The following is a 12,987-nucleotide window of genomic DNA, read 5'->3' as shown; positions in this document are numbered from 1 at the left end:
CCCACGAGTAAGGGCAGACAGAGGAATGGTGACGAAGATCGTTTTAGGAATAAGTCCAGCTCATGGTAAGCAAATCAGGGATGTAGCGGTGCCAATACGAGCCGTACAATAACTCGGGATTCTTGATGTCAATTGGGACATTCTAGGCCATTTCCACCTCGATACCGTTCACTGGAAGAGTAAAAGTAGAACTGTTATTTAGGCTTTGCGATTACAGAGAGCCGGCCCTACCTGTCACCTTGATTAAGTATCTGCTGCGATGGCCCAATGATGTTATGGTGTAACGAGTAGCTAATTGCACCGAAGCGTGCTTAAGAACGAGGATTAAGAGACTGTATTATCTAAGATAAAAGCAAGGCAATCGCTTCGGATAAGGACCCGTGACTAGCCTAGCACCGTCTGATTTCTGAATAGAAGCTGCAGCTGACTCTGGCCGCATTTTCAAGGTTCTCAGTACTATATCAAGTGCTTGAAGCCTACAATAGGAAGAGAGTCTCAGTCAATTGCCACCTCCCAGCGTCAAGGTGCCTCAGTTGAGTCTGAATTGCTACCAGTTTGGATGGTGCGCAATGCCAAGTGCCACAAGGCCAAGGGAAACAAGATATGAAAATCCTTTCTGTCAAGTGACATCACACACTCCGTTAGCCCATTCATAGTAGATCACGATAGATAGAAACGATAATACATACATTGCTACGAGCGGGATTTCTTCAAAGACTTGCAGCTGTGTGATTTTATATAGTTCCTGAGGTCAGTCCGTACTATATAAGTAGGTAGCCTGCTGTATGGAGAAGTTATTACCTCGAGGAAACCTGCTCAGGAGTGAGAAAGGGGATGATTTAGCTGCCGCCCAGACGAGATATCGGCAGGCCCGTGGTTGAATCGCATGCTAGAACGCTACCAATATACCACAGCTATTTTGGGATAGAGCAAAGTTTCAGCCACAAGCCTCAGCTGCAAATAACACATGTACCACGGGAGAAGCATAAAGTAGTGTACGGCAGCGGTATATATTTCTCTTGATCTATCTACTCGGCCTCCATTCGCATTCTTTATCGACTCAGGGTCTAAGTTCTGGGCTTCAGTTGTCCTCATGGAGTTGTGGCATATATAAACGAAAGCAAGCCCACCCTTCGAAATCACTGGCACAGCAGGCGAAATGTAGGGACATATTGCAATGCATGGTTCATATAATAGATGAAAAGCCATCTTCTTCGTTATCATGATGATTTCTTGGTTTACTATCCAGTTGAAACCGCCACAACCTCTTAGTATTCACATGAATTGTTTTAAAGGCTTATAGTAGTTTTTTCGAGAGAGACAAACCATAGCTTGTATTTATACCTCTACCTCCTTTTTGCACTATAGCAGTTAGAGCTGCTGGGTCATTTTACGATCCGCTTATCGTCGCTATATGACTTGAATGCATCCCTGAGTTTGTTTTCCGCTGCGGCGAAAATACCCTTGATACAAATACGTGTCACGTGCACTGCCTTTCTCTTCTCTATAACCTATTCCCAGATAAACAGCCAGTCCACATCACCCTGCATAAACGAAACTGCAATAGGACCACCGTCAGTAAAGCTGATTGAGGTGCCATTGCAGCCAACGGGCCACTAAGCCAAGGTCCCGTGTAGCTCAGGTAGCGAAATTGAACATATTTACATCGCCAGCTAGCCAGATTGCATGGTGCGATGCCAGAATACCAGTCCTTCCCATTTAACCAACCCCTTGTAGCCAAAGGCTACACCACCAGCAACAGGTTGGATGATGTACTGGGACGTTCCAGCAACGTTAATGTAGCCCACGTCCTTGGCGATGGTCACGCCGACTCAAACTTATCGCCCGGACTGTAAGTGGCAATAAACTTGAGAATCGGCATCGCTTAAAGATCTATAACCTTTTAGTGCTGGTAAATCTTTAATAGGATTTTAGCCAGGATTAACAGCATATATTTCTCAGTAGGAATCTATTTAGTAAGACCTAATAGACTTGAGTTACTATGCATTAAGCTGGCATTTCTGTTAACTATTTGGCAAGGTCTTCTCTCAAAGCCGTTGCGCAAGATCAAGGCAGAAATGCCACCATGCTCTGCGTTCGGGTCCCCTGAGAGTAGGATTAACGATAGTCTAGACTTCTTGCATCTAGGGAGATCGACAAGGGTTATTCCAGATATGACAATATGGGCCTTGACGTAGATGCGTCATCTCCGCAAGATCAGCGTTCTTGTTCTGATGTGAAAAGGAAGGGACACAAACCACTCAGCCGAGCTCTGGTGACCCAACTGATCCAGAGGGAAAGACAGATAGATCTGAGACATTGGCGACAGAGCCAAAGGTGCTGAGCTTGGTTGCATCGGACTCTACTTGCGAAGAGCCGGGAAGGTTAGACTGGCTGGCTCTAGAGAGGTCTGAGAGCCAGGTGAAGGTCGTGGAGGAGGCTGTGAAGGACTTGTGGTCGAGTATGGTTTACTATAATATGTAGGATAGGCAAGCCTAGCCAGCCCTCGGGCAGAGCGAGGCATCCAAGGTCAGCAGTCTAAAACTCCGAATTTGGACCTTTGGGGCCCTCAGGATCTCGTTATAAGACCGTCACTAGAATCTTACTCTAACTATCGGAAAACCCTTGAAGTAACTGACAGCTGGTTCCCTCTTCGAGGGAACTACAAGCGACCTTTCTGACAAGTTACGTTTTCTCGACATATGACACCTTATATGATTGATATAAGCTTTTTTATTGACCTATTTTGAATCTCCCTTCGGACCATGTGGCAGTGGCCAGATCTTCGTTTCCAGTATGATGTCTGGTTCCATTGTCGGTCCAGTTTGCTTATTATACATGTTTCTGGAATTAAAGGTTAAAAAGAAAAAAGAAAAGCTTCTAGAGATAATGCGTTGTATAAGTAAGGCGACGAAGAATGAGAGCCGCTATAGCTATAGCCAATTTAGGGAATAGCTCCTTCTAATACCATCACAATTTGCTATCTATATAACTTAGATAAGTTAGGTCAGAGAAAACATAATAAAAGTGCAGATGCTAAACCCCAAAGACAAATATGTAAACCTGCGTATTATTAGCTATGCAAAATAAACTGCTATAACGGGCCATAATATCTAGCAGCATACCATAGCGCAACATGATATAAAGTAATTCAATACTCGCTACAAAACGTAACAAGATGGTGCACAGGATGGAATTGTTTGTGCTGATTGAACTTGGATACCCCTGGCTGAACGATGCTCTTCAAGGTTACATCGCCTCTGCATATGAATGTACTATCATCAAGCATACAGACGAACTACCCACCGAAAATCATTTACTTCTCATCCTTTGCCACATGCAACCGGAAAAACCTCTAGTCATACCGACTCATTCAAGAGCTTTATTTAGCATGTATCCATTGACAGATGCTCTAACCCGTAAAGACTGTTTGGCAACGGTAGTCGAGTACTGGTCTGCTAAGAGACCAGGGAACGTACTGTCAAGTTGCATGCCCACGACAGTTTCCTTTGAGATCGATTATGCGGAATACTTAGAGGAAGCTCTTGCAGAGTCGGACTCTTATGAGCTTTGCAGGTCATTATCCTACAACACTGGACTTGTGCTGAAAGATCGACAGTGGTGGATCTTGAAACCCGCGATGACCGCACGTGGCGATGGCATCAGACTCTTCAGCGACGAAGGTCAACTGAGGGAAATCTTCGAATCTGTCGAAGACGATGAAGATGAAGTCTCAGAAAACGTAAAGGTCGTGTTTTCCAACGATGCTCTGGCAAGCGGGGCAGTGCCTTCATCTTGCCTACGCCAATTCATCGCTCAACGGTATATAAGTAATGTTCCCTGCTTAGATAACAGAAAGTTTCATATACGAGCTTATGTTCTTGCTGTTGGTCGCTTGCAAGTCTATCTTTACCAAGGGCTGCTAGTCATTTCAGCATCAGAACCCTATTGCCCTCCCTGGGAGTCTATGAGCAGAGGATCAGCACTCACCAATACTCATTTACAGGGCACTGTTTGTTCAGAATCGGCGAGGCGAGATTTCTGGACAGTACCTGACGATCTCTTCGGACAGGACGGGTCATGGAAAGATAGAGCTTACTTACGTGTCCAGCAAATTACGGGGGAATGCTTTTTAGCAGCAGCATCTATGAACACTAACATTGTTCTCCATCCCGACTGTTTCGAGATCTTCGCTCTGGACTTTCTGATTGATCAAGACGAGCATGTTTGGCTGATGGAGGTTAACTCAGGCCCAGGACTAGCAGCTGAAGGGATTGGTTCTCGGATTGCGAAGGGTTTCTTCCAGGCAACTGTCGATGTTCTAATAAAAAATGAGCTTGGTTTACGGCCACGGTCCGGCGGCGAAGAGGAATCTATGAAAAAGGTTTTAGACGTAGCCCTTCCACATCAAAGGTTTGCCCCACTAAAGCAAGTGTAAATTGATGAATACGTAGTATGCAGCAACAAACAAGCAACTATAAGTTGAGGATATATACTTACGACTGCCAATCGCTACGCAAAACACCAATTTCTAGATATAATTATCCACTAATAGAACTATACCCTTTCAATCCAACTGTGATGCTTTCAGTTCTCAAGATATAAACCAGTCCGTACTAGGTCTATGCTGGCAGATTGCGTAGGCCCGGCGCTGCAATCTCAAGTAAACATACTGGACTCCTCGACGACGGTTTGTCTCCGGGGGGTGCCAGCGTGTTGGCGCAGCTCGGGACAGGCATGGCCAGGCTGGACGGATACCTCTTCCGGATCTGAGTGGCACTATCACAAGGTCGCGCATGTAGACAAGCGATGGAGGTCGATTAGACACACCTCCAAAGCGATCTTTTTTGAGGCTCACGACGCAAACTCATTCACAATACAACGCAACTATTTTGTCTACTATCATAAGTGCCGTCTTGACCTTTTGATCTGGGTATAGTCATTCGTTTCGTTGTGTGTATAACGCATCTGTTACAATGGCACTGGCAAGACAGTAATTGACGGGTACTAAAGATGTGGACCGCTGGTCCTTGTCGTGGGGTAATTGCATCTGCTAGACGTACTTCTCCTAGAAAGGAGTTGCACAGCTTAAAATAGAAAGCTTAACAGACACCTGACCACGCCAATTTCTTACCAAATATCGTTCGGAAATAGCGATCCGATCTGATAGGGCTGCCTAGCCTAAGTAATCAGGCTTAGAGCTACCTAATGTGCTATATTACCAGGGCCATTCTAAGATACCGTGACCTTGAGCATGTAAAAGTCTAGCATTCCTACCAATCCCTTAGACTTACTGTTTAGCAAAAGGAAATCTGCTCTCTATCTTGCGATATCTATAAACATGAAGCTCTCTGCTGCTGTACTTATAATTTTTGCTACGGGGATCCTCGCAGCCCCTATTGCTATGGCTGGAGGTGATGCTACGCCTGCGAGCTATAATTCACCTGAAGAGGTAAAATCATACGATAGACCAAAACCCGAAACTCATTTCAGGCCCTATTACACGAAGCTCAAACCCAAGCTTTATCAGCCTGTGTTCGCCCAACCTCAGAGGCCTAAGACTCGCCGTTACAAGCTCAAGCAACCCAAACCACACCACACAAATCCTCAGTCTAGGCCTAAGCCTAAGCCTGAGCCAAAGTCTCATCACAAGAAGCATAAACTCATACCTCACCAGCCTGAGTTTGCAGGACCGCAGAAGCGTAACGCTCACGGTACTAACTACAAGCCCCACCGCCGATGGCACAGGCACGCAAACTCTCAATAAAGTGAAAGATATTACTAGACTCATTCAGACTTAGCAAAAGGCTCACAACCCAAGAAGAACCAGTCCCAAGCCGAATCATCTCATATAGAGTGAAAGGCCTTCGGCTGGACTTTTGATACCTTTTTCGTTCCCGCCGCAGGGATGCCTGCTCTATAGGGCCAAAGTTGGCAAGACAGTTTGACTGAGCCGTGTTTGGTCCATCTAGGGCCCTCTTCGAAGTAACGGAATCTCTCATGTTGCCTTTTCGGTGAGAGATATTTATCATCTGTGCTAGGGATAAATACATCATCATTTGGAGCCTGTCCTATGCAACAGCAATCGGGCTTACGATGCCTATCCTGGGGGACAATCTTGGAGCCTTGTAGTTTCGTATTGATGTATGCTAGAGTATTTTCGTGCATTGTGAATCTTCAGCCTGCAACCGTCTTTGGTCCCATATATAGTCTGTAAGCTGCTAGAGGAAGCACTATGACGCAATTAACTATGGACTCGAAGTCCAGCCCTATATGTACCATTACCAAAACATTGCTTTTGACTTGTCATACGAAACAATATGCTGAAGAGCGAATCATGAGCTTCTATTTCTTCCCTTTGTCCTTTATTTGAGAACTATCCATATTGTTACAGAATATTTCAATCAATAACTAGCTGATCCGCTCGCTGCTCTAAACATCACTGTTACACCGATGCTTATCGTTCAAATTATCTACGCTATCCCCGACCTTTTGTCGCTTCGTGACAGTCCCACTACTATCTGAAAGGAAGCGCTTCTTCCCTGCATAGAACAAGGATGCACTACTCTTGCTGTGTTGTGCCGTAGATTCGTAGTTATAGTGCTCTAAGGCATCGTGTTCAGGTATCGTAAACAGAGATTGACGACGAGGTTCTTGGAGAGAATATTGAACCCTGGATGCCGGCTGACCCTCAGGGCTTGCCATCAGACGACTTTTCTGTCTATTGTCGCGGCAAATGCTCACCCGACTCTCCTCTTTTGTTGATTGCTCATATAGTGATGATTTGTATGCAGTTGACATATTTGGGAAAGACAGATAGTTCATAGGGGTAAAGAGACGACCAAAACTGTTCGAGAAGTCGAGCTGCTCCTTCGTAATCGCGAAATCAGTTTCGTTAGAGACCATTCGCGTGGAAAGTCAAAATAGTAGAGAAGTAGTGAGGTAGTGAGGTAGTCTCAAAGTAAATGCAAGCTTTGACTGGGCCCAAGCAGATATTGCAGGCTAACTATACAGATTCTTCTTGGACCAGCCGAAGAAAAAGACAGTTGAGATTTCCAGGGTTTCAGCAGTGTCCCGGCTGTGGAAAGGGTCATATGCTCGTACACTGCTTTCTGAGTTGCGCATAACCAGGTAAATTTAGGGATAAGGACCTATAGATAGAGCTAGCGTTGATAGAACCGCAGGCTAGTCATTCCGGTCAAGGTTTCAAACCCTAAAAATGGGACATGTATCAAGGCGAAGATGCTATATTTGAGACTAGAGCCGCAGAATACGATATTCAGTACACTCACTACCTTCAGGTTTGATCTGGTTTTGGATCTTCCGTGATTTCTCTTCGCTCTTAAAAATAAACGAGCTTTGTAAAAAGTCTAAAAGTACGGTAGTGTACGTGAGCTGATATGACCACCCAAAGGAATAGCGCTCAACTTCTTACCATAAAGAATTACATAAGTGTAGAATTAACGTTTCCTATAGCAAATTGACGGTTTACCCTCAGTTATCAATAAGACGTTACTGTTACTGGTCTTATGGCAAGAAGCGTCAAATTCTCATTTGTGGCCACCCTACACCTGTCCTCATGAATGCTAAGCAACTTACGAGGTGAGGATTTTGATATTATGAATAACGCTGGAGTTTCATGACTGGCCTCGGGGAGTTTCCGCGAGCAGAGGACTCGTAAAACCTCACATTTGGTGCTCTGGAGAGAATTTGGCAAGCTTCACTTGATGCAGGGCCCTACTGGTTGGTGATTTTCCAATAAGTGGTCTACATATCTATTTCTAGCCAATTGCCGGCCAATTAATAAGCTGCCACACCTTAGAGGCCTCACTTCAAAGAGAGGGAGAAGATAAAGAAACAAATCTCAACCGTACATCAGTCTGCAACATGTACGTAAGCCCAAATAAGAAAGCAATCGCTCCAGATATAACCTCCGTACTTAGGACACTGGTCTTCAATCTTCTGAAGATATGCTTGACACGTCCTGTCATTCACTTTATACTCATCACAGCCCTGGCCAGATCTACTGAAACTCACACCAAACGTTATGTCTTTTGTTTTTGACTGTCTAGTCAAACCTGCCCGAGTAAGCGGAACTTTCTTCAATTCATCACAAAATGACTGTCTATATGCCATCCAGGGTACCTCAGATGAAGCAGAACCACTATTCCCATAACATAAGGGCGTTTCTTCCTCTTGGCTACTTTTGGGCCGTGCCGTCTGACTAGCCATTTCTTTATGAGCTGAACCAGTAGTCATATGAAGTGTCGTTGCAGTCGATTTCTTTGTGGTTGATGTGGTGGTTGGGCTGGCAGTCGCTTCAGTATTTCTAGTCGATCCAGTCCTTGGGCTAACTATCGTGTACGTGTTATCACTGGTTGGATTACTTTCAGTTGACTCGATGACTGAATATACTTCTGTGGAAAGAACGCCTGTCAGGGATTCGGACGTGGACAAATGTTTGCCGGAACTCGGTTCTATGCTTATGCTTGTTGATTTAGTGCCCATTGTTTCTCCATCGGCTGTTGCCATAGATGTTATTTCAGGTACTTGAGCGCCACTTCCAGTTGGTGTGGACGACAGTGCCTGTCGTGAGATCTCTACGCTGTCTAATAGCAGAGTCTTGGGGCAATCCCCAGATAACACAGCCGGCGGAAGAACTGTCATGTTCGGGCGGTATGGAAGTCTGTACGGCGACGTAATATGATAATACAGCATATCTGGGTTTACTCCCGGGTTCATGTTCTTAAAGCCCTCTACGGTCACATCTGGAACGAACGGGATAACATCTACAATCAATGTATCGTTTTCACGTGGCGTCCATTCAGCGTATGAGTAGTTTATATCACAAGCAATGCTCGCCAGGGAGTGGATCGAGATCCAGATAAACAAATTCATATCTGCGCCACTGTGAAACTCGAGGCTTGCAATATGCTTATATGCTCGAGCTTTAAGTAGTAAATCAAACCTTGTAAAGATAGTATATGAAAGCTACTTTTAATTATAGCTATAGCGTAATATAAGACACTAACTAGACTCTGACTTTTCTTTACTTGTTGTGTCCTGTTTTCTCTGATTTATTTCTTTTTTTTTTAGTATTCTTAGCAAGCAAGTAATATATATACCGCTGGAGCTTTTACTACCTTGTGTCTAGGTCCAAAGCAACACAGCCTTCGAGTTGCGGAGGAGAATTCAGTCCGCTTGGGACAATGGGGCTAGCTGATGAAAATTCCAACTTAGATCCTAAGATCTGCCTCACTGAATGACCCTGAAAGCCTGGTGGCCAGAGAGCTGGCTGCTTTCAGTTATGGATGCCCTAGATTAGCTTATAATAGGTCTGTGACAGGAGTCATGATGGACTTCGATCTGATGTTTTGAGAGAGCACACAATAAATGCGAAGAGTGGCTGTTCTATTGTAAATAAAGTAGTTCTTGGCCAATGCCTCGTGAGGCCTGCTTAAAGGCAAAGACTTTACCGTTGAGATGTATTCAGCAGTCCATATACTTGATGAACCTTGCTTCCCTCGGCTTGCCGCCAAGTAGTCCAAGTTGTCGGGGCCTCTTGACCCGTCAAAACGAACAACAAGGAAGTAATGCAAGGCAGTGTCATTAATGCCGTCTTTAGGACAAACCAGGTCGTTAAAAAATCCCACAGGGAGCTTTTAAAGGAGATCATCGACTGTATGGATATATCATGGGGTTCAGACAGGACTTAAGAGGCACGAGGGTCGAAATGAGAGGGCAAGGTAGATTTGGTAGTTTGTAGACTAGACATCCTCATCTGACAAATAGAAAATGTTCCATGCCGCGCTGCAACACCTTGTCACTCCGTCAAATAGTCCCTCAACTTGCCTGCTACTTTTATCTCGTGCATTTTCTGCAGCCCTCGCTCCCCCCTCGACCTACAAGATGTACAGCCTAGGCCTCCCACAATTCTACTATACAGTCACCTTGTCAATATCGCTTGATGTCTCATGCTGTATCTTTCTTGCTCCCTTGAACCGGATCATTTCTGTACTCGAAAAGCCAATGCCTTGTTGGGTTCTTTGATACTGCTTGCCCCTGGAGGCAAACAGTAGTGCTCGTACGCAGTGAGCAATAGAGATGGAACCAATACTCTACTCGATCCATCGTCCTTGCATTTATTGTATTCTGCCAAACACCAAGCAAACACAGTGCCAGTTCTTACAGTTTACAAACTGCAAAGCGATGGTCTTCTCTATCTACTGTCGCAGATGCAACTGTCAATGACGCCCACAGTTTATCTTGTCTAAGCCTATCAACTTATACGACATTCCTTCTCTTCCTTAGTACTCGGCAATGAGATCCCATCATTGAATTGTGCGTCAACAAGTAGCACATGGCTCCTCCCAACGTTACCTTGCCCAATATTCCTCCTCCCTACGCTTTAACCTGCTCAATGATGATGTGTACGAGATAGGTGATAGTGCACTGGACATGGATACCTGATGCTACCCATCTATACGTACTCGAATAGCGAAAACCCCATAGACGGTACGACACATGCGCTTTCGTTCCGGCAATGTCGATCACACGGTGGAATAACTACATTTAATTGAGGAGCGTTGGCCCCAGTGTAAAATGCCTGTACCTTGGGACTTAGGTTATCATTTTCGAGAGAGAGCCCGATGGGATTCGAACTGGCATGAACTGACTCGGTAGGCGGACCTTGTGTAAGCACATCCAAATATCGAGCGATTTTAGCCACCCCCAGTGGGCTCCCGATCTCAAGGTCCTCAGCGCTGCATTCCGGAAGTAGCATGGAGATAGTCTTGAGAGAGGGTATGCTTGACAGGGCGGACAATGTGTCCATCAGTTTAAACTCTGCTGTGACAAAGAAGGCAATATGCTGAATTCCAGATGCTATACCATGGCGAATAATCTGTCTTCTTACTGACATAGGCCTCAATTCTGCTAGGTTGGGCAACAGGAAAATAGTTCTGAAGACGCAGAGGCGGACACACGTGGACCCTGAAGATAGGATCGTAGTTTTTTCCCATTCAGAGAACGCCTCCTTACACACCATAGCAACAGATGAGCACCCTGTTTGTTGAATCACTCGACATACAGGAGGTGACTTATCGCTAGTAGGGTAGAGAGAATCGGGCTCGAGAGACACGACGGCCATGCGGGCGTTTTGACAACTTGTTCTCCATATCTGTGCTCGTATCTCATACGGCAAAAGTTTGAAAGAAGTGAAAACCATATCGGTAACTCTGGTATGTATTGTATTAGCTATAACTGTCTCACCGTGGCGAAAGGAGACAATGCGGTTGGGTTTTTTTTACGGGCAGAAAAACAGGAGGAACCGTATAGACCGCTGAACATGAACGAAGATTAATTCAGCATTCAACATGAAAGTGAGAGGTTTACTATTTCTGAACCTTCATATCTGCCAAATGCAAGCTCTTAAAGAAACGACAATTAAGGGCTGTTAGACAATGATAATTCTATTTCTGTCCTTAATGACTTTCGAAACTGGTCGGAGAGGTGCTCAATAGAAGGTTCTATTTTTCAACATCTACGGTGCCCCCTGACTCATCACCAAAAGAGATTTCGTTGGAAAATGAACAAGGTCATCAGACAAATCTATTAATGGCGCTGGAAGTACGTCATGGAAAGAAGGACTCACCAGTGTTTTTCAATGTCCTATTCAGAGTTGATTTACAATGACCCTCGAGCTTGGTCACATGCATTATCCCACCGGCATGACTTTGTGGGGTAATTAATTATCCAATGCCCGACGTTGCGGCACCGAGACCAGCAACCTATAGCAGTAAAACCATGTTATTGAATCGCTTGATTATTCCAGAAGAGTTTACTATTTTTAGTTATCACTCTTAACTAGCAACGTTGACTCATTTCAGATGGCCTAAATTAGCCCGTCTTGGTTCAGGCGCAGAGCTCCTGTAGTTTCTATATAACACGCAGCATTTCCAGGTGAATCAAGTAGCGCAGTATGAATCGTCGATTTTTCCAACATATTCCTTCCTCCCCTTGAGATCAATGTCACCTGAAGGATATATACTGCATTACCCTTTTTCCTTTATTATGCATGCCGCTGAGGGTGCAGACAAGATAGTGAATGGCCAGTTTCGGCCTGAATGCGTGGAAGTATGCTGCAGGACAAGCACAATCATACTGAACTTGTACGACCATTACGTGCAACCCAAATTAACCAGGTTTGATTCGTATCGTATAGTTTTTAATACCGTCATCATTCATCCTTTGCTTTCCTTGCTTTTCCCGCTGACTGGCCGGAGCTTGTTAAGGCATGGAATGTCTCGCACTCGCACTAGACATTTGAATTTCCAAAGTTGACTCACTTAATCCTGGCGGGTAAATTTCATCGTTTTCGTGCTAATTATTGAACCTGCCCTATTGTCGACTCCTCCTTATACAATACCGATGGTAGAAGCATTAGGTATACTCTATTTACATTGGATACGCTATAACAAAATGGAGCGTCCTACCCGTGGCACAAAATACGAATGAATATTTTGACACATGTTGGTCGAAGGACTTGTCGATCTTCGGTAGATAGATATACCACGATTGTCAACCTTTCTCGATAACAGTGCTGTTAATGCTTACAGCGAATACCTCACAACGGCCTTACAGGAAGCGGTAAGGAATGATCGAAAGGAGATAGTCCAAATTCTGCTTGACATGAGTACCAGGAAGAATACTGAGATAGTTGGCTACTAGTAAAGTCACGGGACGTAGGGTAGACTGCGGAAAGTTCTTACGCTATCTCTTAGGCTGGAAAGCAGGTAGGTATCGATGGTCGAACTTGGAATTCATCATTCATTTGAAATGGCCAGGGAAGCCATCTTTATATACATACTGCACCTATCAAGTAAATATAAGTCATGACCCTATTAAGCTTATCCCTTTTTCTTTCTAATTCAAAGACCTAGCACAGCCGAATTTCTTTTAATCTCAGTCTTAATGGATAACTTGAGC

General features: G+C 44.7%; 4 protein-coding genes across 4 annotated transcripts; 2 read left to right on the top strand and 2 right to left on the bottom strand.

Moving 5' to 3' along the window:
• Window positions 1-3,178: 3,178 nt before the first annotated feature.
• FOXG_12440 (uncharacterized protein) lies at window positions 3,179-4,612 on the top strand (the record flags this gene model as incomplete). Its single annotated transcript, XM_018392233.1, has 1 exon — window positions 3,179-4,612. One exon carries the CDS (start codon window positions 3,179-3,181, stop codon window positions 4,436-4,438), a length of 1,260 nt encoding a protein of 419 aa, XP_018251755.1. The 3' UTR covers window positions 4,439-4,612.
• Window positions 4,613-5,269: 657 nt separating this feature from the next.
• On the top strand, window positions 5,270-6,242 carry FOXG_12439 (uncharacterized protein). Its single transcript, XM_018392232.1, has 2 exons — window positions 5,270-5,748; window positions 5,802-6,242. The coding sequence occupies exons 1-2, from the start codon at window positions 5,342-5,344 to the stop codon at window positions 5,881-5,883; spliced, it is 489 nt and encodes a 162-aa protein (XP_018251754.1). The 5' UTR covers window positions 5,270-5,341; the 3' UTR covers window positions 5,884-6,242.
• Window positions 6,012-7,124, bottom strand: FOXG_20890 (uncharacterized protein). The gene has a single exon (XM_018401209.1). It carries the CDS (start codon window positions 6,904-6,906, stop codon window positions 6,433-6,435), a length of 474 nt encoding a protein of 157 aa, XP_018251753.1. The 5' UTR covers window positions 6,907-7,124; the 3' UTR covers window positions 6,012-6,432.
• Window positions 7,125-9,727: 2,603 nt separating this feature from the next.
• FOXG_20889 (uncharacterized protein) lies at window positions 9,728-11,400 on the bottom strand. The gene has a single exon (XM_018401208.1). The coding sequence runs from the start codon at window positions 11,225-11,227 to the stop codon at window positions 10,481-10,483; it is 747 nt and encodes a 248-aa protein (XP_018251752.1). The 5' UTR covers window positions 11,228-11,400; the 3' UTR covers window positions 9,728-10,480.
• Window positions 11,401-12,987: the final 1,587 nt, after the last annotated feature.

This window comes from Fusarium oxysporum, chromosome 3 (genome assembly GCF_000149955.1).
Source record: "Fusarium oxysporum f. sp. lycopersici 4287 chromosome 3, whole genome shotgun sequence".
Classification (NCBI taxonomy): domain Eukaryota; kingdom Fungi; phylum Ascomycota; class Sordariomycetes; order Hypocreales; family Nectriaceae; genus Fusarium; species Fusarium oxysporum.
This window is presented reverse-complemented; position numbering and strand designations above follow the sequence as displayed.